General features: G+C 38.8%; 1 protein-coding gene across 1 annotated transcript in view; it reads left to right on the forward strand.

Moving 5' to 3' along the window:
- The window catches only part of PSD3 (pleckstrin and Sec7 domain containing 3), a 573,181-nt gene that overhangs the window by 153,468 nt on the left and 394,096 nt on the right, over positions 1 to 25,617 (forward strand). Inside the window, exon 2 of the mRNA XM_012557204.2 lies at positions 12,107 to 12,215. Within this exon, the coding sequence (XP_012412658.2) occupies positions 12,107 to 12,215 (109 nt within the window). The remainder of the gene's footprint in view (positions 1 to 12,106; positions 12,216 to 25,617) is intronic.

The raw sequence follows: 25,617 nt of genomic DNA on the forward strand, positions 1-25,617 counted from the left end.
CCATGGTATATTCAATATTCTTTGCCAACACCATAATTCAAAGGCATCAATTCCTCTTCGGTCTTCCTTATTCATTGTCCAGCTTTCACATGCATATTAGGCAATTGAAAATACCATGGCTTGGGTCAGGTGCACCTTAGTCTTTAAAGTGACATGTTTGCTTTTGAACACTTTAAAGAGGTCTTTTGCAGCAGATTTGCCCAGTGCAATACATCGTTTGATTTCTTGACTGCTGCTTCCATGGGTGTTGATTTTGGAGCCCTGGTGGCACAGTGTTTAAGAGTTTGGCTGCTAACCAAAAGGTAAGCAGTTCGAATCCACCAGACACTCCTTGGAAACTCTATGGGGCAGTTCTACTCTGTTCTGTAGGGTTGCTATGAGTTGGAATCTACTCAATGCTAATGGGTTTTTTATTGATAGATGTGGAAATAAATATAGATGGATGTAGAAATACACAGATATTTTTCTGTGTGTCTGATTATTTTCCTATGGCTGCTGTAACAAATTACCACACACTTGGTGGATTAAAACGACAGAAATTTATTCTACCTTTTTCGAGGCCAGAAGTCTGAGATGAGTCTTATGGGCTAAAAATCAAGGAGTTGGCAGGGCTATGCTCCCTCTGGAGACTCTAGGGGAGAATCCACTTTCTTGCCTTTTCCAGTGTCTAGAGCTGTATTCCTTGGTTCATGGCCCCTTCCTTCATCTTCAAAGCCAGCAGCATAGCATCTTTTCTTTGACTCTGTTTCCCTCTGCTGCCATCACACAGCCTTCTCTTTTGTCTTAAATTGACCTCTGCCTCCCTCATATAAGGACACTTGTGATTGCATTTAAGGCCCTCCTGGATAATCCAGGATCATCTCCCCATCTCAAGATCCTTAATCACATCTGCAGATTCTTTGCCATATGAGGTAACACTCACAGGTTTCAAGGATAACTATGAGTAAATTACGGTGGGGGGGGCATTATTCATTATACCACAGTGTATGTGTGTGTGTGTGTGTCTATCTGTCATCTTTGTCTTTCGTCTATTTAAAATTTCTTAGCTTTGTCTACTGAGATGGTTTGTGAGCAGCTATACTCCAATAGCAGTGAGCATACCTAACGTCCAGATCTTGGATTCTAAATATCATTCTCTATTTTTTGTTGTTGTTATTGTTTTATTCTTTTAAAGAAGTGGCTGATTCCACATCTAGGGTGTGAAAAATACAAGGTAAGCTGGGAATATCCTATTGTACCGGAGAGTAAGGAAATAAAGAATAATGAGGACATGTCAAAAAGACCCAGTAGCCAGCTTGAATGGACTTCACTGTCCAAAACTGGGCAATCTGAGCATTGAACTAAATTATGGAAATAGTAGATTACAACCCATTGAATAAAATAGGAAATTCGCCCTTACTGATAAAAATAAATAAATTTATAAATTGAAAGTGTCATGATGTATAGGATATTTACATAATTTCTAAAAACCTTTCTATAGCATACTAATTAATTATAAAAGGGAAAACTTCAAGTTGACAGTGGAGAAGTATGGCGAATACCACCTTAACCAGTTGATCATAGTGAACACCATCAGCAATGAGGCTAATCAAAATTTTGTGCCACTTGATAGGCAGCAGAGAGAAGAACAGCTTCACTTCTGTGATATTCCTGTCAGATGCATATTCTGAATTTAATCACAAGGAATGATAAAGACAGACCTCATTTGTATTCTACAAAATAACTGGCCTGTAATTTTCAAAAAAGGCCAGTCAAGTAAGTTAAGGAAAGACTGAAGGACTGTTCCAGATTGAAGGAGACTAAAGAAACATGATACATGCAACATGTGATTCTGAACTGGACCCCTTTGTAATGAAGGACGTTATTGGGATAATGGTGAACTTTGAATGGGGGCTGAGGATCAGATGGTAGAAACAGAGTCTAAATAGCCAGTTGGAAGTTCTAACTTCACTGTAGAAGGATCTGGGCAGGCTGTTTATTATCGGACCCCTGATTCAATTATTTCAGCCTTTCTTCTTGGGCTGGTTGCATGCCTGAGAGAAAAATCTTCAGATCTCCAGCCTGTAGGGCAAAGTCTAGGCTACGAACATTCTAGGAGCTGGGTGGGAGAAGTCTAGGCATCTCAGCATCCAGTATACACATATTCACTTAATCCTTGTTTCCATTATGATATCCTTTTCATCACTTGTGCCTAGTGTCCTCAGGCCAGAGATGCTCTTTTGAAAAATTTGCCCGGTGAACGAAACTCTATTCTTTTGTCTGGGTGAAGAAAGAGCAGCTGTTCAATGAAGTGGAGGTGAGGATCTGGAGATCTAACTGCCTTGTAACCATTCCTTTTAACCAGTTCTACTCCCTTTAGCTGTTCCCTTTCCCCTGACTGCAGGGGTTTACCTGGGGCCCTCATTTCTTTGAATGTTGACCGATCTGTGCTGTAAATTGCCTTGGGTCTTTGCTTTCTGCAGGTATTCCTGGGGCCTCCTGTGTCAGTTATCATTGGACATTTGCTTCAAAAATGTTGTCTTTTATTTTCCCCTTGCCTGTGGTTTATGCTTTTTAAAATTATTTTTATTTTTAATTTTATTTTATTGTGGTAAAATATATGTAAAAAAACTTCTGCCATTTCACCCATTTTTATGTGTGCAACTCAGTGGCATTAATTACATTAACCTGTTGTTCAGCCATCACCACTATTCCTTTCCAAATTTTTTTCATCAACCTTAACAGAAACTCAGTATCCCTTAAGTAATAACTCCCCCATTTCCCCTTCTCACCCATCCCTGATAACCACTAATAAACCTGGCCTTTATGCATTTGCCTGTTCTAGGTATTTCATGTAAGTGGGGTCATACAATGTTTGTCCTTTTGTGTCTGGAGTATTTCACTTAGCATAAAGTTTTCAAGGTTCTTCCACATCATAGCATGTGTCAGAATTTCATTTCTCTTTATGGCTGAGTAGTATTCCATTGTATGTATATACCACATTTTGTTTATCCATTCATCTGTTTATGGACACTGGGGTTGTTTGTACCTTTTGGCAGTTGTGAATAATGCTTCAGTGAACACTGGCCTACCAGTATCTGTTTGTGTTCCTGCTTTCAAGTCTTTTGAGTATATACCTAGCAGTGGGTATATACCTTACTGTTATATGTACTATAGAACTCCCTTCATTTCTGTCGGGTTTCTTTTTTTCCATATATTTTGGGGCTCTGATGCTACTCTGTCCTGTAGGGTCGCTATGAGTCAGAATTGACTTGACAGCAACGGGTTTTGGTGCTAGGTGTACATATAATTGTTATAACTTCTCAATGAATTGACTCTTTTATCATTATATAATGCCCCTTTTTTGTCTCTTATAACAGATTTTGACTTAAAGCCTATTTTCTTTGATATCAGTATAGCTAGCTCAGCTCTCTTTTGGTTACTATTGGCATGGAATATTTTTTCCCATGCTTTCACTTCTAACCTGTTTATGTCGTCTGGTCTAAGATGTGTCTCTTGTAGACAGTGTATAGATGGATCATGTTTTTTTTATACATTCTGCCACTCTGTGTTTTTTGGTTGGAGAGTTTAATCCATTTACATTCACAGCAATTTTCAATAAGGAAGGAGTTAACTTCTGCCGTTTTGTTATTGCTTTTTGTATGTCTTATACCCTCTTTGTCCCTCATTTACTCCAATACTGCCGTTATCTGTTTAGTTGATTTTTTATATTGAATCATTTTGATTCTTTTCTCTCGTTTTGCATATATATTTTTTAGATATTTTCTTTGTTGTTACCGTAAAAATTACATTTAACAACTTTCAATCTGTAACAGCCTAGTTGAAGTTGAGACCAACTTAACTTCAGCAACCTACAAAACTCTGTTCCTATAACCTTCCTCCTCCCTTTATGTAGTTGTTGTAAAAATTATATCTTTATGCATTATGTGCTCAATAATATTAATTTATAATTATACTTCATGTATGGGTTCATGCTTTTTAGGAAACATCTCTTTGCTGTGCTTTTCATTGGATTTTGAAAGAGAACAAATGTAGATGCATATACTCAATTAGCCATCTTACCCAGAAATAAGGAACAGTAATTTTTGAAACTGTATTTAAAAATTTTTTTTTTGCATTGTAATCTTTCCTCATTCCCTAAATAAACCAGATATAGAACCTGAATATATAAAACAGAAGCTACTGTAGATGAAAAAGTAGGTGTGAGGTTGGAGAACAAGAGTCCTTTCTGCTCCGCTAGTTGATCTGACCAGTGACCCCATCTATAAACCCAATCAATTCTTTTGAATTTTAGGGCTCTGAGGTACACAGTTGGAAAACAACTGGAATAGTTTTATATGTATGTATGTATATATATATCTACATAATATATACATAATATATATGATATATATGTGTGTGTATATATATATATATATGAAAGATCTTGCCACCTTCCTCATACTCTCCTCAACCCATCTCCACTTCTCTGGCTCTATCCTGCCACTCCCAAACCAACTTTGAAAATTACTTTTACTTCTAAAATTTGCTTGTAGCTTTCTGCTTTGCCCTCTTTATTTTCTGTAGTTAAACAAGTAAAAAGATTATTTCAAATCAGTAGTGTTTCTCTTGCGTTTAAAATTGGTCATTTTAATTAGTAATGTGTTACTAGTTGGATAATGTAAGTAAAAATTCTTTGTAAATTTGAAAAGTGATATAAAGTGTAAGGTTGAGATTTTATTTGTCCCATCCAATTAATGGTCAGCTTACATCTTTAAATACAGGGCATGTTTTGATGATTGTGTCATTGTAGTTTTGTCACAAGGAAAAGATTTGTGTTCTTCCTCCTTAATAAAATATATGTGAAGATGATTGGTTTAGAAATATGACAAATAATTGAGCTTTGGGATTAGAAGGGACCTTAGACATACATTTGAGTAACCCTTTACTTTTTTTTTTTTAATTGTGCTTAAATGAAAGTGTACAGTTCAAGTTAGTTTCTCATACAAAAATTTTTACACACACTGCTATGTGACCCTAGTTGCTCTCCCCATACTATGACAACACATTCCTCCTTTCCACCCCGGATTTCCCGTGTCCATTCAACCAGCTCTTGTCCCTTTCTGCCTTCTCATTTCACCTCTGGACAGGAGCTGCCCATGTACTTTTATGTATCTACTTGAGCTAAGAAGCACACTCTTCACGAGTATCTTTTGATGTCCCGTAATCCAGTCTAATCTTTGTCTGAAGAGGTGGCTTCGGGAATGGTTTTAGTTTTGGTCTAACAGAGTCCGGGGGCCACGTCTTCCAGGGTCCCTGCAGACTCAGTCAGACCATTAAGTCTGGTCTTTTTACTGGAATTTGAGTTCTGCACCCTACTTTTCTCCTGCTCTGTCAGGGACTCTCTGTTGTATTCCCTGTCAGGGTGTCATTGGTGGTAGCCAGGCACCATTTAGTTCTGGTCTCAGGCTGATAGAGTCTCTGGTTTATGTGCCCCTTTTGTCTCTTGGGCTAATATTTTCCTTGTGTCTTTGGTGTTCTTCCTTCTTCTTTGCTCCAGGTGGGAGGAACTCTGTAGTTTCTACCATTAGGGAAGCTGACGGCCAGAGATTATACTTTAGTATGAGACTGTTAGTTTCAGAGTTGAGATTAAAATCTAGATCACCTGACAATCAGTCTGTTTGCTAATTTATTTCCATTTGGGACTTACTACCTTCATGTCCTATGCTGGTTATTGAGATTTATGTTTCTAAAATGACTATGATAACCAAAAAGAATATATTTTATTCAGTTAGCAGTACAGAAGAAAAAAGCAGCACTGAGTTAGGTGGGTCTCCCATCAAGCTGATTGTTTCAGATGAAATTTTTCAGTGACCTGCAAAAATTATTGTGGAGATACGTGAAGATTAGGAATTCTTAGCACAGGAAAAGGATGTGTCCTTGAGGCTGGCTGCTTCCAGAATAACTAATGTACTAGGAATCAATTTTATTTCACTTGGCAAGGCTGGGGGGATGTTAATGCTTTGATTCTAGCCTGAATGTTGGATTTTGGAGTCCCCCACAATGGTCAATTTTCAGGGTGCTTTTTTAGGGTAGAACCCTTTATTGTATTTTACTTTTGGGTCTTTAGTCCTTTAAAAATATTTCTTTTCTGTGAGTATGAATATACTTCAAACCACTGCATTTCTTTCAAACCCTAGCGCTTCAAGCCTTGCTACCCAAAGTGTGATCTGTATGCCACCATCAGCATAACTTGGGAACTTTTTAGGAATGCAGAATCTCAGGTCCTATCCCAGACCTGCTGAATTTATATTTTAACAAGGTTCCCAGGTGGTTTTTATGCACATTAAAGCATGAAAAACATTGATATAATAGCAGTGGTTCCCAAAATGTGGTCCATGGACCAGCAACATCAACATCACCTGGAAAACTGTTAAAAAATTGAAATTCTTGGACCTCACCCCAGACTTGCTGAATCAGAAAGTCTCTCGAGTGAGTCCCAGCAGTATGTGTTTAATAAGCCCTCCAGGTGATTTTGATGCATGCATACTGAAGTTTAAGAAGCAGTCTAGAGGAATGTTTTTCAAACAGTTTTGGTCATAATCCACAGTGAGAAATAAAATGCTACCTCCTTTCCTTGACCTATGTGGTTGTTATCTACTGTCAAGTCGACCCTGACTCATGACGTTCTCATATATAACAGAATGAAACATTGCCCGGTCTGGCGTCATCCTCACAGTTGCCAGTATGTTCTCGTCCATCCTTGCGGCTATTGTGGCAATCCGTCTCACTGAGAGGGCCCTTGTTGGCCCTCTACTTCACCAAACATGATGTTCTCCTCTAGTGATTGATTACTCCTGATGACATGTACAAAGCATGCAAGTCGGACAGTATTCTGTTGTGATCCATAGGGTTTACACGGGCTAATTTTTGGAAGTAGATCTCTAGGCCTTTCTTCCTAATCTGTCTTAGTCTGGAAGCTCCATTGAAACCTGTCCACCATGGGTGATCCTGCTGGTGTTTGAAATACTGGTAACATAGTGTCCAGCATCATAGTGACATACAAGCCAAACTAACAGATGGGTACTGGCCTTGACCTATACACCTGTGGTTTTGGCCCCTGTCGTCCCTCCAGTCTTACTTCCTGTTGTGTGATTCTCCCTATGAGTCTTTAAACTTGCCCATTCACCTACTATTTTGTGGCTCCATTGGCCTTCTGTCAGTATCTTGAGTAGGCTAGTCTGGCTGCCAACTGAAAGGCTGGCGGTTCAAACTCACCTGGCGGCTCCATGGGAGAAGGACCTGGAGATCTGCTCCCGTAAGGATGAAACCCTATGGGGTAGTTCTACTCTGTCATATAGGGTTGACGGCACACAGCAACAACAGCAGCAGTCCTTTCAAAGCTTAAGGCCGTTGCATATGGCCCTCTCTCGGCTTAGATGGATGTCCCCTCTCCTTCCAAATCTTCTCATCTTTCTCATCTCTGTAAGTATCATTTCCTTAGAGAACCTTCTCTAACTGCCTACCTAAACTAGGGCATCTATTATCGGAGCCCCTTGGCCAAGTTCCTCTTTTACCAGCTTGAAGCTCCAGAAACATAAAAAATTAATATTTCCTCTCTCGAGGAAAAGGATAATTATCGCACTGTGGTTATCAAGCATGTAGCACCAATATGAGTGTGCACCTTTCTCAGAAAGAAATTTTATACAATATGAGCATTAAGTGATTGCAGAGCCATTTTAAGAAATTACTCTCAGAATTGTTTGAGTTATAGGAAGAAAATTCTCACCATATTGAATTGTTGCTATAGTTTTTCATTTGCATAATATATACAAAACTGTTTGAAACTATTTATCTCAAATGTTTTAAATCTGTAAAACCAAAAATAATATGAGAAGAGAAGAAACAGCTTTTAAAAAATAGTCAAAATCATGTGCACACCCATGTTCATTGCAGCATTATTCACAATAGCAAAAAGATGGAACCAACCTATATGCCCATCAACAGATGAGTGAATCAACAAACTGTGGTACATACACACAATGGAATACTATGCAACAGTAAAGAACAATGATAAATTTGTGAAATATCTCACAACATGGATTAATTTGGACGGCATTATGCTGAGTGAAACAAGTCAGTCACAAAAGGACAAATATTGTATGAGACCACTACTATGAAAAGGTTTACACAGAAAAATAAATAATCTTTGATGGTTACGAGGGAGGGAGAAGGTGGGATGGAAAAACACTAAATAGACAATAGATAAGTGGTAACTTTGGTGAAGGGTAAGACAGTGCACAATACTGGGGAAACCAGCACAACTTGACGAAGGCAAGGTCATGGAAGCTCCATAGATACATCCCACTCCCTGAGGGACCACATTACTGGGCTGAGGGCTGAGGGCTGAGGGCTGGGGACCGTGGTCTCAGGGAACATCTAGCTCAATTGGTGTAACATAGTTTATAAAGAAAATGTTCTACATTCTACTTTGGTGAGTAGTGTCTGGGGTCTTAAAAAGCTTGTGAGTGGCCATCTAAGATACTCCACTGGTCTCACCCTATTGGGAGCAAGGGATAATGAAGAAAGCCAAGGACACAAGGGAAAGATTAGTCTAAGGACTAATGGACCAGAACTGCCACAGCCTCCACCAGACTGAGTCCAGCACAACTAGATGGTACCTGGCTACCACCATTGACTGTTCTGACAGGGATCACAATAGAGGGTCCTGGACAGAGCTGAAGAAAAATGTAGAACAAAATTCTAACTCACATACACAAAATAAGACCAAACTTACTGGTCTGACAGAGATTGGAGAAACCCGGAGAGTATGGCCCCCAGGCACCCTTTTAACTCAGTACTGAAATCACTTCTGAGGTTCACCCTTCAGCCAAAGATTAGACAGGCTCACCAAACAAAACGAGGCTAAATGGACATATCATCCCAGGGGCAAGGACAAGAAGGCCGGAGAAACAGGAAAGCCAGTAATGGGGAACCCAAGGAGGAGAAGGGGAGAGTGTTGACATGTTGTGGGGTTGGCAACCAATCACAAATCAAAATGTGTATTAATTGTTTAATTAGAAACTAATTTGCTCTGTAACACTTCATCTAAAATACAATGTTAAAAAAAAGTCAAAGTACACACCTTATAAGGAAAGAAATAGGAAATTCCCCAATATTGTGAAACTTCCTTTCCATGTCAGTGCAGATAAAGGTTTTTAAGTCAGTCACATGGAATATGTACCCAGCAGAGGAGCATCAGCCAAGCTGCAGAGAGATTTGTTTAAAGATTCTAGCGTGCAGAGGTGTTCAATACTATGAATTTTTTCTCCTCAAGTGGGGAACAACCAGAATTAGGGTAAAGGCATTGCTCTTATAAAATTGTAGACTCACAGTTTCTACCCACACATTAAAAATAAGAAAAAAAGAGGAGTTAAGAGTGGCTTTGATCTCTGTACACTTGAAAAATGTTGAGTTAGCAAATGTTACATATTTTGTTACCAGGAAAAACAAAACAAAACAGAAAGACACTGTTGAGGCTGCTTATGTACAACCAGACACCTCAGAGGATTTGTTTTCTTGGTTTGGAGGTTTAGAGTCATGGTTTTGAGAGACATGCCAATCAATTGGCCTAATATTGTTTCCCAGTACTTCTATTCTCTCTTCTAGTTTGTTGTGAAGTGACTGGGGTCTTAAAAGCTAGCAAGTGGCCATCCAGGTTACAACAGTTGGTCTCCATTCACTTGAAGCAACAGAGGAAGAAGGAGAGTCAGGAATCAGAGGAGGAAGTCAAATGCATGTCTGCTTGCCTCCATGAACAACTGCTTCCTTTGCCATGAGACCAGAACTGGATGGCGCCTGGCTAACATTTCTGAATGTTTTGATCAAACATTCTGTAAAAGAGTCCTGATCAAAAGGGGGGAAATTGTGAAATAGAGTTTAAAATTCTTATGGAATCCAAATTTTCTAGAGCTATTGAGGCTGGATGAACCCTCCAAACAACTACCCCAATGTAAACTTTAAACCTTAAACCAAAACTATCCCCTGAAGTCTCTTTTTAATCAAAAATTATCTTATCTGAATTACTAAAGTATGTCTACTTTGAGCATTGCACTCTCTTAAAGAATTATCTCTGCTGGATCAAATTGACAACCCGTTGCCATCAAGTTGATTCTGACTCACAGCGACCCTACAGGATAGAGTAGAACTGCCTGTAGGGTTTCCAAGAAGCACCTGATGGATTTGAACTGCTGATCTTTTGGTTAGCAACCATAGCTCTTAATTACTACACCACCAGGGTTTCCAGATTGACAACGGCAGGTCAGAAGGTTGGATGGGAAGCTTAGGGAGCAGTGAGTTTAAGATAATGTGGTTGAATAATTTGGAAAAGGATAGGGAGAATGGTAGCACAACTTGAAGAACATAGTTTAAGTGTCACTGAATTGTACATGTAGAAATTGGATGAAACAGAAGTTAAAAAAAAATCAAGAGAATGGCTTTGATCTTAGCAACAGGATGTACGGAGTTACATTTTAACAGGAAGACTTCAGGAGAAGTGCTGGTGCTGTCTGATAGGCTGTGATGTGAATGGTGTCTCCTGGGGTTATGAGTACACAGTGCTCACAGCTCTATGCAGAGGCCCTGTTTGCAGATTAGTAATTCTGATTTTGTCAGTAGTATCTACCCATAAAAAATACAGAAATAGGATTCTGAGACTGATAATATGACTACAGCTGTCATCTGCAATCCATGGATTAATTTTTTTGTATACTCATCAAAATAGTCTAATTTTTCTTAATTGATTAACTGATATAAATTTGAATGTGAAAACATAAACTTGCATGAATAGATAAAAAAGTTGTACAAGCTAGTTCTTTGATACTGGTATTGAAGAACAGAGAGGGGCCTGCCCACTGAACCTGTGTGAAATGAGGGTGATGGAGTTATGACTGGACCTTCTCACCACTGCCAGTCATTTCTGCTCCAGGGATATACTAAGACCCAAACCAAATCCATTGCCACTGAGTCGATTCCCGCTCATAGCGACCCTATAGGATAGAGTAGAACTGTCCCATAGGGTTTCCAAGGAGTGGCTGGTGGATTTGAACTGCTGACCTTTTGGTCACTGTGCTACCAGGGCTCCAAAGGGATGTAATAGAAGTCCTGAAATCTTCCTACTTTGAAGTACTTACTTGGTTGCTGCTAAAACCTTTCATGTCTTTCTTCCCCAAAGTTAATGAACTCTTGATGCTCAGACATGAGAAAAGAAGATAGATGTCTCATAACCAGTGTGGTAATGTCTGGATGCTGATTAATGTTTGAGTTCAGAGTGAAGAGGCAGAAAAATGTCTTCTTGACTGGCCAGGTCAAATTTCTTTGTGTTTTGAAATTTCCATCTTGTTGCTTGTTTTGAATTACTCCTAGGCCAGAGAAGGGAGCCCCTCCTGAGAGTTGCAAGTGCCTAAAGCAGCCAGAAAGAAAGTCTTAGGAATTCAGAATCATGATGTGAACCATGTTCACTGTCATCTTCATGGTTTTTCTTTCAAATAAGAGACTTTCATGAATTCCAAAGGACACTGGGGCAGATGCTCAAATTTAGGACAAACAGTATAAATAGGATACCTGGCAGTTCTGTTTCATGCCCTGTTTGACTGAACGGTGTTCCCGATTAATAGTGATCTCTTTTGGGGATAGACTGCTTTTTATTGGCGTACTTTAACAGAACCTACCCATTAGAAGTAGTCTTTCTGTTGGTAATGATAATCTCTTGGAAAATGATGTGTTTAAAAATAAAATATAATTTTCCAATGGGAGAAAAGTAACATAATTTTAATTTAAAAAACCCTACTATACTTCTATCATGCAATCAAGCCAAACTTTTTTTCCTTATTCCCCTATAGGTATTCATATGTATATCTTTTTTAGTTGGTTGTAATCATGAAATGATAGTTTTGTATTATGATTTTTTTCAGGTTCTAGCAATTTTCATTTTTAGTATCTGTATAGGATTCCGTCAAGTTGATAAATCAGGATTGCATAATCATCCCCTTGTTGGATAGCTTGTTTTTTGATGTGTTTTCTTATAATGTCTTTTTAATGATGTCTTCGTTTTGTTCTAATTTTGCAGGCAGAGACATTTGTTTGGGTTAACAATGCATCAGCACATTCCCAGAGTGTTGCCAAGGCCAAATATGAATTTTTATTTGGCACATCTGAAGAGAAAACTCCGGATACTAGTAAGTGTTTTCCCACTGCCTTCCTTTCAGGTAAAAGATATAAATTGCTATTGATTTCTGAGTATTTTTTCTCTGCTTGCATTCTTATCTCTGTGAAACATCTTCACCCCAGTCATTCAATAAACAGTCTTCTCAAGATACAGACTTCAGAAATACAGGAAGTGGTTTTTGTAGCCTGTTGTAGGTAATTTCAGTATTGGCTTGAAGAATTCTCAGCTTCTGGTATTTGACATTTCGTGAATTAATTCTCATGAGGTTTTCTTTTTCCGCATTTTACCATTATTGCATATGTTGACCACCTTACTTTTTGTGCCACCAAACATACAGCTACCAACATATATTATTAGGAAACATTTCTACAGTGATTTACAGGCATTGCAGTCTTAATTTTGGAGATTACTGTATCTCTTGTTTCAGAAGGTATTGATAAAATCTATTTATCAGATTCCAGTACTGTGGAATTGGAAGCAATTTACCTTAAGTTTGAAACAGGTAAATGTGAAACAAATAGAAGAGCTATTACTAGTACTAATAATAGTAATAATATTAAGTAACATTTATTGAATACTCACTGTGTTCCAGGTGCTATGCTCAGTGTCTTCATGCTGTATCTCATTTAGTACTCATAACACCCTTATAAATTGGTACTCCTGTCCCCATTTTCCAAATGAAGAAACTGAAGTACAGAGAAGTTAAATAACCTCCTCAGGGTCAAGAATCACTCACACAGATGAGCCAGAACTTTAACCCAGGTCTGCCTGACTCTAATGCTCATGCTCGCAACCTGTTGAGACAATAAATTTTTTTAGGAATTTTTTCCAAAGGAAGTACAAGATAAAAATACAAATAGTTTTATTGCATTTTTAAAAACATGTAGATGTATTTGTGGAAAAGTGATGATAAAGGGGGTATTAGCATGTTTTGGAAGTTCAGAAAGGGATACTGCAGGTGGTTAAGAGCCTGGGCTCTGAGGTTACACTTCCTGAATTTGAATCCTGACCTTGTAACTTACTAGCTGTGTGACCTTGAGTAAGTTATTTAACCTTTGTGTGCCTCAGTTTTCTCATCTGTAAAATGGGATTAGAATGATAACTGCATGCCTCAGAATTCTTTTGAGGATTAAATAAGTACCCATAGGTAAAGATATCAGGTCATGCTTCGCACATAATAAGTACTATAAAAGTATCTGCTGCGCTATTACTGTGTATCATGATGATGATCATCATCATCACATTCTTGACTTTTCAGGTTGACATTTAGAAATATAATCCTGACTTTGCTTAGCTTCATCGTTGTCTGATACTGATTTCTGTTTTGGATGGAGGAGGAATCTGACCTTAAGTAGCTGCTGTTCAGTTGCAAAAGCCAAATGGTAACTGTGTTGTTGTCGTTAGGTGCCGTGGAGTCAGTTCCGACTCATAGAGACCCTTTGTACAACAGAATGAAAACACTACCTGGCCCTGCACCATCCCCACAATTGTTGGTATGTTTGAGCCCATTGTTGCAGCCATTCTGTCAGTCCATCTTGTTGAGGATCTTCCTCTCTTCCACTAACCCGGTACTTTACCAAGTGTCATGGATTGAATTGTGTCCCCCAAAAGTATCTGTCAACTTGGCTAGGTTATGATTCCCAGTATTGTGGGATTGTCCACCATTTTGTCATCTGATGTGATTTTCCAATGAGTTGTAAATCCTATCACTATGATGTTAATGAGGTGGATTTTTGGCAGTTACGTTGACCAGATCTACAAGATTAGATTTTGTCTTAAGTCAATCTCTTTTGAGATATAAAGAGAGACCTGGGGTGGGGGGGATGTCACACCACCAAGAGAGAAGCACCTGGTATATACTGCATCCTTTAGGCCCAGGGTCCCAGCTCTGAGAAACTCCTAGTCCAGGGGAAGGTTGATGACAAGGACCTTCCTCCAGAGCCAACAGAGAAGAGAAAGCCTTCCCCTGGTGCTGATGCCCTGAATTTGGACTTGTAGCCTACTAGACTGTGAGACAATTAATTTCTCTTTGTTGAAGTTATCAACTTGTGGTATTTCTGTTACAGCAGCACAGATGACTAAGACACCAAGCATGATATTCTTCTCCAGGGACTGGTAACTATAATGTTAACTACCTGTTGCCGTTGCATCGATTCCAACTGATAGTGACCCTATAGGACAGAGTAGAACTGCTCCATAGGGTTTCCAAGGAGTGGCTGTTAGATTCAGACTGCCAACCGTTTGGTCAACAGCCAAGCTCTTAACCACTGTGCCACCAGGGGTAACTGGAAACTGTAAATGGTACCTATAGAGTTATGATTCAGATGTTAGATGGGATTATATAATCGGCCCCATAATATTTGGGAATACCGAGAGGGTGATGTATATGCAACCATTTTATAATTCCTTTTAACTTAATAATGAATATTTATTAGATATACAAATAGGTAGGAATTCTTAAGTGCAGTACAAAACAGTTGGTTTATTAAAAAAAATCATTCTACTTTTATCAGTGACCAAATTTAGAGACAACTATGTTTCATAACATTTCTCTTGTCATATAGTGTGGCCAGTACTGCTACTTATGTAGCGTAAATATCTAACTATTCTGGGTTTAAAGTTTAGGACAATAAATCATCTATTCACTATTTCTCAGGCAGAGAATACGAATTATAGGCCACCCAAGACTGTTGAAAATGCCTTTTTTGTATAGCCTTGGCTTTGAATGCCACATGTGATTTTGTGCCGATTGAGCTTCCTTTGACTTTATAAAACATAATTTTTATGTAGCTAGGTAGGGATGATATCAAATGTCTACATATCCTCTGCCTAATTTGTGGGTTTCGAGTAGTTTTCCTTGTATTGCCAGCTCTGATATATCATACCTGAAGCAAACCAAAATGACGCTTTAAATTTGCAGCTCCTTATTTGTCTTGGTAAAATGGTTGGTAGTATTGCTGTTTCTAGTGTGATTATTTTGTAGGTGTAAAAGTATGCGTGCATTTACTGAGCAAATAACATTTAATAAGCACTTATGTGCTAAGGACCCCTAGTGGCTCAGTGCTTAAGTGCTCAACTGCTAACCAAAAGTTTGGCACTTCAAACCCACCATCTGCTCTTGGAGAAATATGTGACAGTCTGCTTCTGTAAAGATTTACAGCCTTGTAAACTCTGTGGGGCAGTTCTGCTCTGTCCTGTAGGGTCACTATGAGTTGGAATTGACTTGACAATAATGGTTTTTTTTGGGTATTATGTGCTGGTTACTTGGGCTGGACAGTATGAGGGTACACAGAAGTAGAAGACATGGTCCATGGTCCTTGCCCACTAGGAGCTTATTCTTTGATCTGGACAAAATGACGTGTCTCTGAATGACTAGAGTGGTATATGCTAAACTGTATGATTCGTACAGAGAATAAATTTACTAGAGATGCAACATAGGAGGGAATGACTACTTTTTCCTGGGCTGGTGATGGCTTCATGGAGGAGGTAGAAGTTGAACTAATATTCTGATAAATAAAGGATATAGTGGCAGAAAATAGAATTTGTTTGAAGAACAGGGAGTAGACTAGAGTGATTCTTTTGCAAAGCATATTAGTGGGAGATAGGTTTAGAAAGGTAACCATTTAGAAAGGGGCCAAATCATGTAGGACCTTCCAAAGCAGGTAGAGAATTTGCATTTTGTCTAGGTAGGCAGACAGAAAATGACTGAAGTACTGTTTTACATACATAAATCAAGAGGGATTGATCTGGAAATTGGAACAGGGGCAGCAAAAACTGTTGCTTACTGCAGGAGGGGTGTAAGGTGCGAGATTATATTGACTTTTGGAAAGTGCTCTTTATGTATCTTCACAAAGAAATGATGGCACATTTTTATCATTTCAAAACAACTCTAATGTTTCTTCATATAGAACAGTCATTTGTCATCAAAACACTGCCCAAACTCAGAAGACCTTCAGGAGAGGTAGTAAACAGAATAGACTAATATTTCTATTTGAATGAGATGCATAGACATATGTTTTCCTGCATAGGTTTTGAAAAAAAGTAAGGGTTAACTAATACCGGAAACTGTCATCCAGCTGTTTACTGTTTCTGTTTCTTGCATCTCCCACGCTCTTCCTTGACACAGTGACTTAAACTGTCTAAGCAGCCTCATGGAGATTGGAAATGCTGACAGTGACTTCTGAGTGCATCCCCAGAAATACTTAGGTGGCAGTGCCTCAGATGGTGGCTCAGTAATGGTATAGCCAGGTCAGACGAGCTCAATTGGATTATGATTCCCAGGTAAACCCAAGGAAAGTATTACTGCTCTAGGGAGAGAAGGCTTAGATTTTACCACTAAACTGGGTTACTCTAGGGAAAACAATTAAAGATCATTTGCAGGCTGTTGCTTGTCAACCCTGGGCTTTATGCAGGACTTTTGAATCAATGACACAGAGCGTAGAGTGTTGAATGGGGTAAGGTAGTACATGTGGTCAGTGGGAAGAATGCCTTGGCTGGGAATTAAGAGCTCTGGATTCTCATTATTCGTTCATCAGTATAATGAAAGGGGTAACCGTGCTTCACTGGTTTCTCTATTTCCTGCTACTTTCTGGGAGCTGTTGCAGCTTTTACGAGCTTTTCAGAGACTAGAGCAGTAGTTAATAATTGTTGCAAGACTCTGAGCTAAATGTATACATGTGTCATCAGTTGTGCTGGGTCTTTGGTGAGGAGGCAGCGAGTGAGTAGAGGAAGAGTCCCTCTTCCACTCCAGTCGCTATCCTGGAGCAGCTTTGAACTGCAGAGAGGTAAAAAAGAGGTACCATTGGAGCTCGTCTGGGGCATAACCAGAGGGCCTACATTTATTAGGGGTTGGTTGACAGCTCCACTCAAGACTTTCCAGTCAGCGCACCATCCCTCTGGGCTGCTGTGCTTAGTTGATGGCATGGCTTTTCTAAACTAATCAGAGGAGGTACACTGCAGTAGGAGGGTAGCTTTATTTTAGGCAAGTGCATTCTTTGAAGAGTTTCCAGGTCATCAGATGGCACTGTGTGTGTGCGTGCATGTGTGTCTGTCTGTCTTTCTCTTTGGTCAAAATTTGGAAAGAAGAACTATTTGAGGAAGTCTTTGAAGAGGAGTAAAAGTCTGTTCCTCATCTTGTATGAAGAACAGTGACCTGTCAAAGTCTGTGAGAAAGTGAAAGGGCCTATGTGGTGTTAAGAAGGGGAGTCAACCTTTTATAAAAACTCTTGGCCGTGGACAAAATCGCCCTCCTACATTCTCTCTTGATTTATAAACTTTTGGAGATAAGTAGGTGGTGAAGAAATGACCCTCAGAGATATTAAGCACTTACCCAAGGACACATAGTTTAGATGCTTTAGAATCAGGTGAGAAATCCAGTCCTCTGCTGGTGCGGTGCAATGAATTCCTATATGTAGCGTTTTGCCTTTATGCTTTGGACAGTTTGGGAAATTTTCCGCTTAAGCCCTGATTGATACTGATCCCAAGTTGTAGCCTGTTACTTACCTAATAAACCACTTAACTGTGAGTATGATCTGTGAGTTCTGTGTGGCTGTTGCAGAGAAGTAGAGAATGTTGCAGGCGGAACAGCTGGTGTTAGAAATGGTAAAGAAGTTGGAGAGCAGAGGAATGTCTGACCTCCACCTCATAGGAACCAGCTTTGTCCTGATCCTGATTCTTATCCCTCTTGAATTTAGACAGTTCTGTATACTGTGTTACAGGTGGACTGTGTGAAAAGCAGGGCTTCGAACCAGTTCAAACTGGTTCAGTCATGATTGATGAAGGTAAACTGGAAGAGACCCAAGTTTTTACAATTTGAGTGATCTGGAATGATAACCAGAATGGGAAAAACTACGTGTCAAAGCCCTGGAATGCGAGACTCTGGAGAGTTATAGTGAGCCCTTTCAGGAGCCTGATGCATGAGATTGGGTTATTGGCAGGACTTTGGAGAGTGACACACACTCAAGGCCGCCTGGTCAGCCACCATCATTGAGCGAGGTACCCCTGCTTCCGACTGTGCTGAAAATCCAAAGGGCAAGAGATTTGGTTGCTATGCAGTTCGTATGCTGCCCTTGTTTTCTGAGACAGAGATTAGGTTTCTAGCAGGGCTTTGACCTGTAGTTTTTCCCAGTCTGGTTATCGTTCTGGTTCATCCAAATTTTAAAAATTCGAGTCTCTTCCGGTTTTGCATCCTCAGCCATGACTGAACTGGGAAGAACCGGTGAAAAGACCTAGGCTTTAATGCAGTCCTCTTATTATAGTATTTACATAATTGTATAGTGAGGTAAAATAGGTGCTCTCAGGAGTTACTGAGTTGTATAGAGGGTTTTAGACCTTCATAAATGGTCCTAACTTTCATTTTAAAGTCTGTGTGTGTTTTCGAAGCATGTAAACTGTCAGTAGTTAGTCCTTACTGTTGTCTGTGGTGTGGCATAAAGCAACCCCTTCTTCCTTCCAGTTTTCTGAATACAAAGTGCCAAGAGGTAGTCGCAGAGCATGGGTCCTGGGATAAGGTGGGTGGCAGTGGACAAGTTACTTAATTGCTCTTTGCACCAGTTTCTTCATCTGTACACTAGAACTAATGATAGTAACTTCTCATAGAGTTGTAGTGGAAATCAAATGAGATTTTAAGTACATAGCTCGATGGTTAGCACATGGTGCCCAATCAGTGTTTAGCTGTTAGAAAAGAAGCTTATATAATCAAACTAGCAGAATGTTTGTGTTGGAAGAAATACTAGAAATCATCTTATCTACTCTTTGCATGTTATGGATGAGGAAACTAAGGCCAAGAGAATGAATTAACTTGCCCAAACTCTTTTGGCAGGCTTGAGATGATCATCTAGGTTTCCTGGTTCTGAATTCTGTGTTTGATATTTTATACTACCTGCTCCCTTAGAGAAACAGATACCCAGGATTGAGAAGACTCAAAAGTCATCTGATCTCACCCCTTGAGATACTTGCTGTAAATGGTTTTGTTGTTAGAGTGGCATCTAAAATCAGAACAAATAGGCTCAGAGGGAGGCCTTCAGAGACTCTTCTGTGAGTGAGACATCTGATTACTAAAGGAAGGAGGAAGAGAACTGTTCTCATATTGCCTCCTTCCTGCCTTCACGTGAACTACTTAGGGTCTATCACTGTAAGGCAAGAGAAATAGGGGAAATGAAAGGTGGGGGTCCAGTAAGGGGAAGCCGTAGAAAATGTGTCACAATTTTAAGGTTCTTTGGTGGTAATGTAGTGAGAACTTAGCCACCTTGAAGCCTCTAGCTGGTTTTCCAGATAACTGAAGTACTAAAACTTTAAATATTGTAGTTCTTTTTAAATGAAGTCATTTTATGTTAGATTATGTATGTAAGAAAATTTTGCCCTCATGATGATTTATGGTTATCAGTGTGAATAATTTAGTAAAGTGCTTTCTGGGCTCAGATAAAAATGGATTGTGAGGAATATGATTTTTGAAAGATATTTCATGTCAGGTTTTTTTTTTTTAAATTTATTCTTTTTAAAGGCAGGGTGAATCATGTGTAGATAAATTACCTTCCTGTAGTGCACTGTGGTTCTTCCTAGTAAAATAAATTAGATCAGGTTTTCTCTGTATTGACACTAATGGCATTTTGAATTGGAAGTCATACAAAGGACTTGTATCTAGAATAGGTAAAGAATTCTTACAACTCAATAATAAGACAATAACCCAATAAAAAATGGGTGAAAGATTTGAACAGAAACATCACCAAAGAAGATAATAGGGATGGCAAATAAGCACGAGAAGATGCTCAAAGTATTAGTCATTAGGGAAATGGAAATTAAAACCACAAAGAGATAACTACCACATACCAGTTGGAATTGCTAAAATTAAAAAGACTGGCCATACCAAGTGCTGGCAAATATGTAGAGCGACTGGAAGTCTCACACACTGCTGGTGAGAACTTAAATGGTTCAGCATTTTGAAAAACAGTTAAATATTTAAACGTACACTTTCCATACCACCCCAGCCATTTCATTCCTAGGTATTTGCCCAAGAAAAATGAAAGCATAAGTCCATGCACAGTGTTCATAGCCTGCCCCATGTTCACTGTGTGGGAAATCAAGCAGATTAGGGATCTGAGCTTATGCTTTTTTTAAAAAAAGGAGATGACTTAAATGAGGAAATGGACCACCACAAAGCGGTGGACTTTGCCTGGTGCGTTTCATTTCAGAACTCATAATCTCTTCTTTAACCCTAACTGCTTTTCCTTTAGTATGCACCTATTTTTCACTTACCGACTATCTGTCTTGTTATCTGGCATTTTGGATTTATGACAATAGTAAAAAAAATCTGCTATTCGACTATTTTGCTCATTAACAAGGTGGTGTGGGCATGGTGGCAATGGCTGCAGAGTGTCCCCTCCCTCAAGGAGGGTCTCCAGGCGGCCTCCAGGGAGCTGGGCAGCCCTGCCCCACATCCTCCACTCTCTCCTGCTTGTGGGGGCACCGTGTCCAACTGCCACAAGGGGCAGCCTCCGTGGCCACGGCTGGGCGGACACTCAAGCAGCTCCAAGCCAGCTGGTGCCTGTTCTGGGTTCCCAGTTCCTGTGCGGCCTGAAGCCCTACAACTCAAAATTGCTGTGGGGTGGGAAGGGAGGTAAAAAAGAGGCATTGGAGAGGATGTTTGGAAGAAATGTAAGTGAGTTTAATAACATCCCAAAGTGAGCCAAACTGGGCCTGACGCCCCTGCCTTCGTGGGGCCAGGTGCCTGGCCAGGCTCCCAGCACCCTTGCAGGAAGCCCTGAGCCGTGATGACTCTCCAGGCTAGGAGGGCAAAGCAGGCTTGGGGATCCTGAACACAGGGCTTGCAGGGGTGGGAGTGGAGCCCTAGAGGCAGCTCCCCACGGGAAGCTCTGACCCAGCACAGGAGGAAGGTGAAGTGGTTAAGCCGTGGGCCCTCTAGTCACACAGCCAGCTTTATTCAGCTGTGTCTCCTCTAAGCCTCCTTCTCTGCAGAGGAATAATCCATAGCTGGATTCATCACAGTGATGAGCACATCAGTAAATCTTAGCTGTCATTATTTTTGTGATCATATTTGCTAAATAAAAAAAATCTGACAAATTGATGGTTAGAAAACGGAAGAAAAATAGATCCTCCATTTTTGCGTAAGGCCGATTTTCACATAACAACCTGACCTAACCATGTCAGTAAGTGAGGAGTGGGTGTATAGGATAGTACTATGGAGTGTCTTCCTTTAAATGAGATGATCTTTGAGATCTGACGTTGGAAACAACAACATACTGAAGTGTGTGAAAAAAAAGAAAGTTAAAGAACATATACCATATGTTCTTAGCCCAGAATCACGTTTTGATTTATTTATTGCTTTTTCATGTTGTCATTGTTAGGTTGTCATGTTTGTATCATATGAAAAACATGAATGAAAATTTAAGTCCACATTGTAGAACCAAGAATAAAAAGAAAAGGGGGATAAAAAGGTGAAATTCCACATTCTTAAGACTGTCTCAGTCCAAGGTTAGTGTTTTATATAAGTCATTTAAAGCCATTTACATAATTCAAAAAGTAATACTGTATAAATATAGTCACAAATAATAGAATTTTAAAAATATAGTTCTCTACCATACTGATGATAAAAATATAAAGCTCTTTCCTTTTTTTTTAAAATTCCTATTAAATGCCTTTTTTTTTACTTTCTAGGTCTCCCACCTTGTCCTGCCCTCTTGTTTTAGGAACTTACTGTTCCTAATAACTGTGTCCAAATTTGTAATTCTCTCGGGGTTAGGGATTTTGTTTAAAGGTCAAACTGATGAAATTTTTAAAAATAAGGTGGCTCCTATTAAGGTCTTTTGCTCTAAATGTGAATGTTGAATGCCTTCAGAGACTTCTTGCAATGTGGCAAATTGAATTGTAGAGAAAACCTTAAGTATATAGATGAGCTTGAAAGAAAGGAAGAATTTTCCCAGATGCCAGAAACAAAGAAGGAATGTAAATCTAAGGCATGAAACTGGAGCAGACGCATCATCAGCAGGCCAAGGGGCAGGTGTTTTTAGTCAAATGAAAACAGTCCATGTGGCCTCCACCCTCACAAGGCAGGAAGCGGGAATTGAGTCTTTGTGTAAAACTGGGGACCATCCATGAAAAAGGGGACTAGGAAAACTGTATATTTGCTTGGAGGTTGGTAGGGTGTGAGGAGGAGGTGAGGACTCATGTTAAATTGAAACTCAACCCTGCAGCATGGATGGGCTAGAGGTCCATGTGTACCCTTTCATGTGATGTCCAGAAATTGACATAAAACTGCTCTTGACTGGTAGAACTCTATAAATTTCTACTGCAGTAAGTGCAAAACCACCCTTAGGAACACTTTCACTACTCAAGACATATAAGATTCCCATATTAACAAATAAATAATCCCTACAAATGATGAGCTCACAATAAAATACTATAAACTGAGAAAAAGGAAAGAACTTCCATGAATGGTAGGGTCAGCATATACAACAAATGGGGATCTCAACACCCAAAAAACTAGAAATAATAGAATGTTGTCTAACTATAAAATAGACTTGGTCAAAAGATTAAAAAGGGAAAAGAAACCATTATGATAAAACAGGTGAGTATGAAGAAGGAACATACATAGTTGAAAAAGAACCAAATATGATTTATAGAAATGTAAACTATAGATAGCAAAATGAGAAAAAAACAAACAAAAAAAAAAACAATTGATGGGTAAAGTGCACATTGTTGGATTCATTATTTGATATTTAAAGCAAGAACTGATAAAATCTTTTTGATCCTTCTTTTTTTTTTGTTTATCAAATATTATCTATAAAAAAGTGAAAAGAAGAGACAAAAAGGAGGATCCATAATCTAAGCAGTTTGTTCTCATTTTGGTAGCATTTACATCTGACTTTTTTCTCTTCATGTGTTCTGTACACATACATGCACACACATTTCTTCATTTTTCTAGGTCTTCAGGATATAAACTTTGAACAAAACTAAACTCCCTGCCTCACATTAGTCTAACATAAATTCATAAAAATCTCTGGGTTAATAATGTCCTCTCTTTTTCTATGCACTACTATGAATTTGTTTTCTTTTGAAATTTGTTGTTGTCATTTTAATAGGACTTAGAGAAGGGGAGAAGGCAAACTTCTGACTCTTTTCTGCCATAGTGACCCAGAAGCTTGAATAATTCTTTTTTAAAAAACAATTTATCAAGATATATTGCAGTTTTATGCAAATACAGCACGCCTTCTATGTTTGGTTGCCAATTGCACCCTCCCCCCGTAAGGTATTTTCATAAGCGCACTATGCCAATTTTTTAAAAATGTTGCTGTAAAAAAAATAGCATAGTGCACTTTTGAAAATACCTCTTGTGGTAAGGGCTTGATTGACAAACAAACATAGAAGGCATGCATTATTTGTGTAAAAATAAGGTAATTCACATACCATACTCCCATATAAAGTATATAATTCACCGGTTTTTAGTATATTCGCAAAGTTGTGCAACTATTACTTTTATCTAGTGCCACAACATTTTTATCATCACCCTCCCCAAGATACATACTCATTAGCAGTCACTCCCATTTGACTTCTAGCCCCCTCTACAACTCTAAAACCATTGCTGACAAGCTGATTCCGACTGCTGTAAGTCTTTATGGAAGCAGACTGCCACATCTTTCTCCCGCAAGGTGGCTGGTGGGCTCCAAACGCCAACCTTTTGGTTAGCAGCCGAGTGCTTTAACTGCCGTGCCACCACGGCTCCTTGCCTCAGTGCTAGGCAGTCAGTAGTCTACTTTCTGTCTCTATAAATTTTTCTGTTTTGGACATTTCATATAAATGGAACCAAACAATATGTGATCTTTTGTGATTGGCTTTTTTTTTCCCCTTAGAATAATGTTTTCATGGTTTATCCATGTTACTTTTTATTGCTAAATAATATTCTGTGGTAGGAATAGGCCATATTTTATTTATCCATTAATCAATTGATGGAACTTTGTGTGTTAACACTTTTTGGCTATTATGAATAATGCTGTTATAAATATTTGGGTACACGTTTTTTGTGGATGTATTATTTTCATTAGTCTTGAATATATTCCTAGAAATGGGATTGCTGAGTCACAGAGTAACTATATGTTAAATACTCTGAGGAACTGCCAAATTGTTTTCCATAGTGGCAACATTTTATACTCCCACCAGCAATGTATGAAGGTTCCAGTTTCTCCACATTCTTGCCAACACTTGTTTTTATCTATCTTTTTGATTATAGCCATCCTAATAGATGTGAAGTGGTAGCTCATTGTGGTTTTGGTTTGCATTTTTTAATGATTTGTTTTATTTTTGTTGTTGAGAATATATACAGTGGAACATGTACTAATTCAGCAATTTCTTCATGTACAATTCAGCGACATTGATTACATTCTTTGCATTGTGCGAACCATTCTCACCCTCCTTTTCCAAGTTGTTCCTCCCCCATTAACATAAGCTCACTGGTCCCTAAGTTTTCTATCTAATCATTTGAGTTGCTCTTGTCAATATGATCGCATATAGATGGATCTTAAAAGGTCACGATGCTCAAGGCAGACATTCTTTACTAGTTAAGCTGTTGTTTGGTTTTAAGAATTATTTCAGGGGATCTTTTTGGTTTAAGGTTTAGTGATTATCTCATGGCAATAGTTTCAGGGATTCATCCAGCTTCCATGGCTACAGATAGTCTGGAGTCCATGAGAATTTGAAATTCTGTTTGATTTGCATTTTCTTAATGACTAAAGTTGTTGAACATTTTTTCACGTGCTTATTGGCCATTTGTATGTCATCTTTTGAGAATGCATATTCAAATCCTTTGCTCATTTTTAAATTGGCTTGTCTTTTTATTATTGAGTTGTAAGAGTTCTTTATATATTCTCGATACAAATTTCTTACCAGATATATGATTTTGCAAATATTTTCTCCTTTTCTATGGGTTGTTTTTTTACCTTTGATGCACAGTTTTTAATTTCAATCAAGTTCAATTAATCTATTTTTTAATTTAGTGCTTGTGCTTTTGGTGTCATACATAGCTAAGAAACCTTTGCTACCTTCAATTCAAGAAAATTTAGTTCTATGTTTATATTTATTCTAAGAGCTTTATAGTTCTAACTCTTACATTTAGGTCAGTGATTCATTTTGAGTTTTTTCATATCGTGTGAAGAATGGATTGAATAATTCTTAGTGATAGATAGAATATGTTGGGTAAATGTAGAGCCTCTTACTGATTTGAGTTGACACCTTTCTATACACACAGGATTCCTGGAGAGTAAAATGCAAAACATGTGTAGCATTGCAGCCTATCCCTACTCAGGCCCTGTCCTAATCTTTGTATTTGGCTGCAGACCCAGTAATACTAGGGGTTGTTTGCTTTAGGAAAAACATGGGTTGGCATAGAAAACCACAAATATACA

Source organism: Trichechus manatus, unplaced genomic scaffold (assembly GCF_000243295.1).
Source record: "Trichechus manatus latirostris isolate Lorelei unplaced genomic scaffold, TriManLat1.0 scaffold00090, whole genome shotgun sequence".
Classification (NCBI taxonomy): domain Eukaryota; kingdom Metazoa; phylum Chordata; class Mammalia; order Sirenia; family Trichechidae; genus Trichechus; species Trichechus manatus.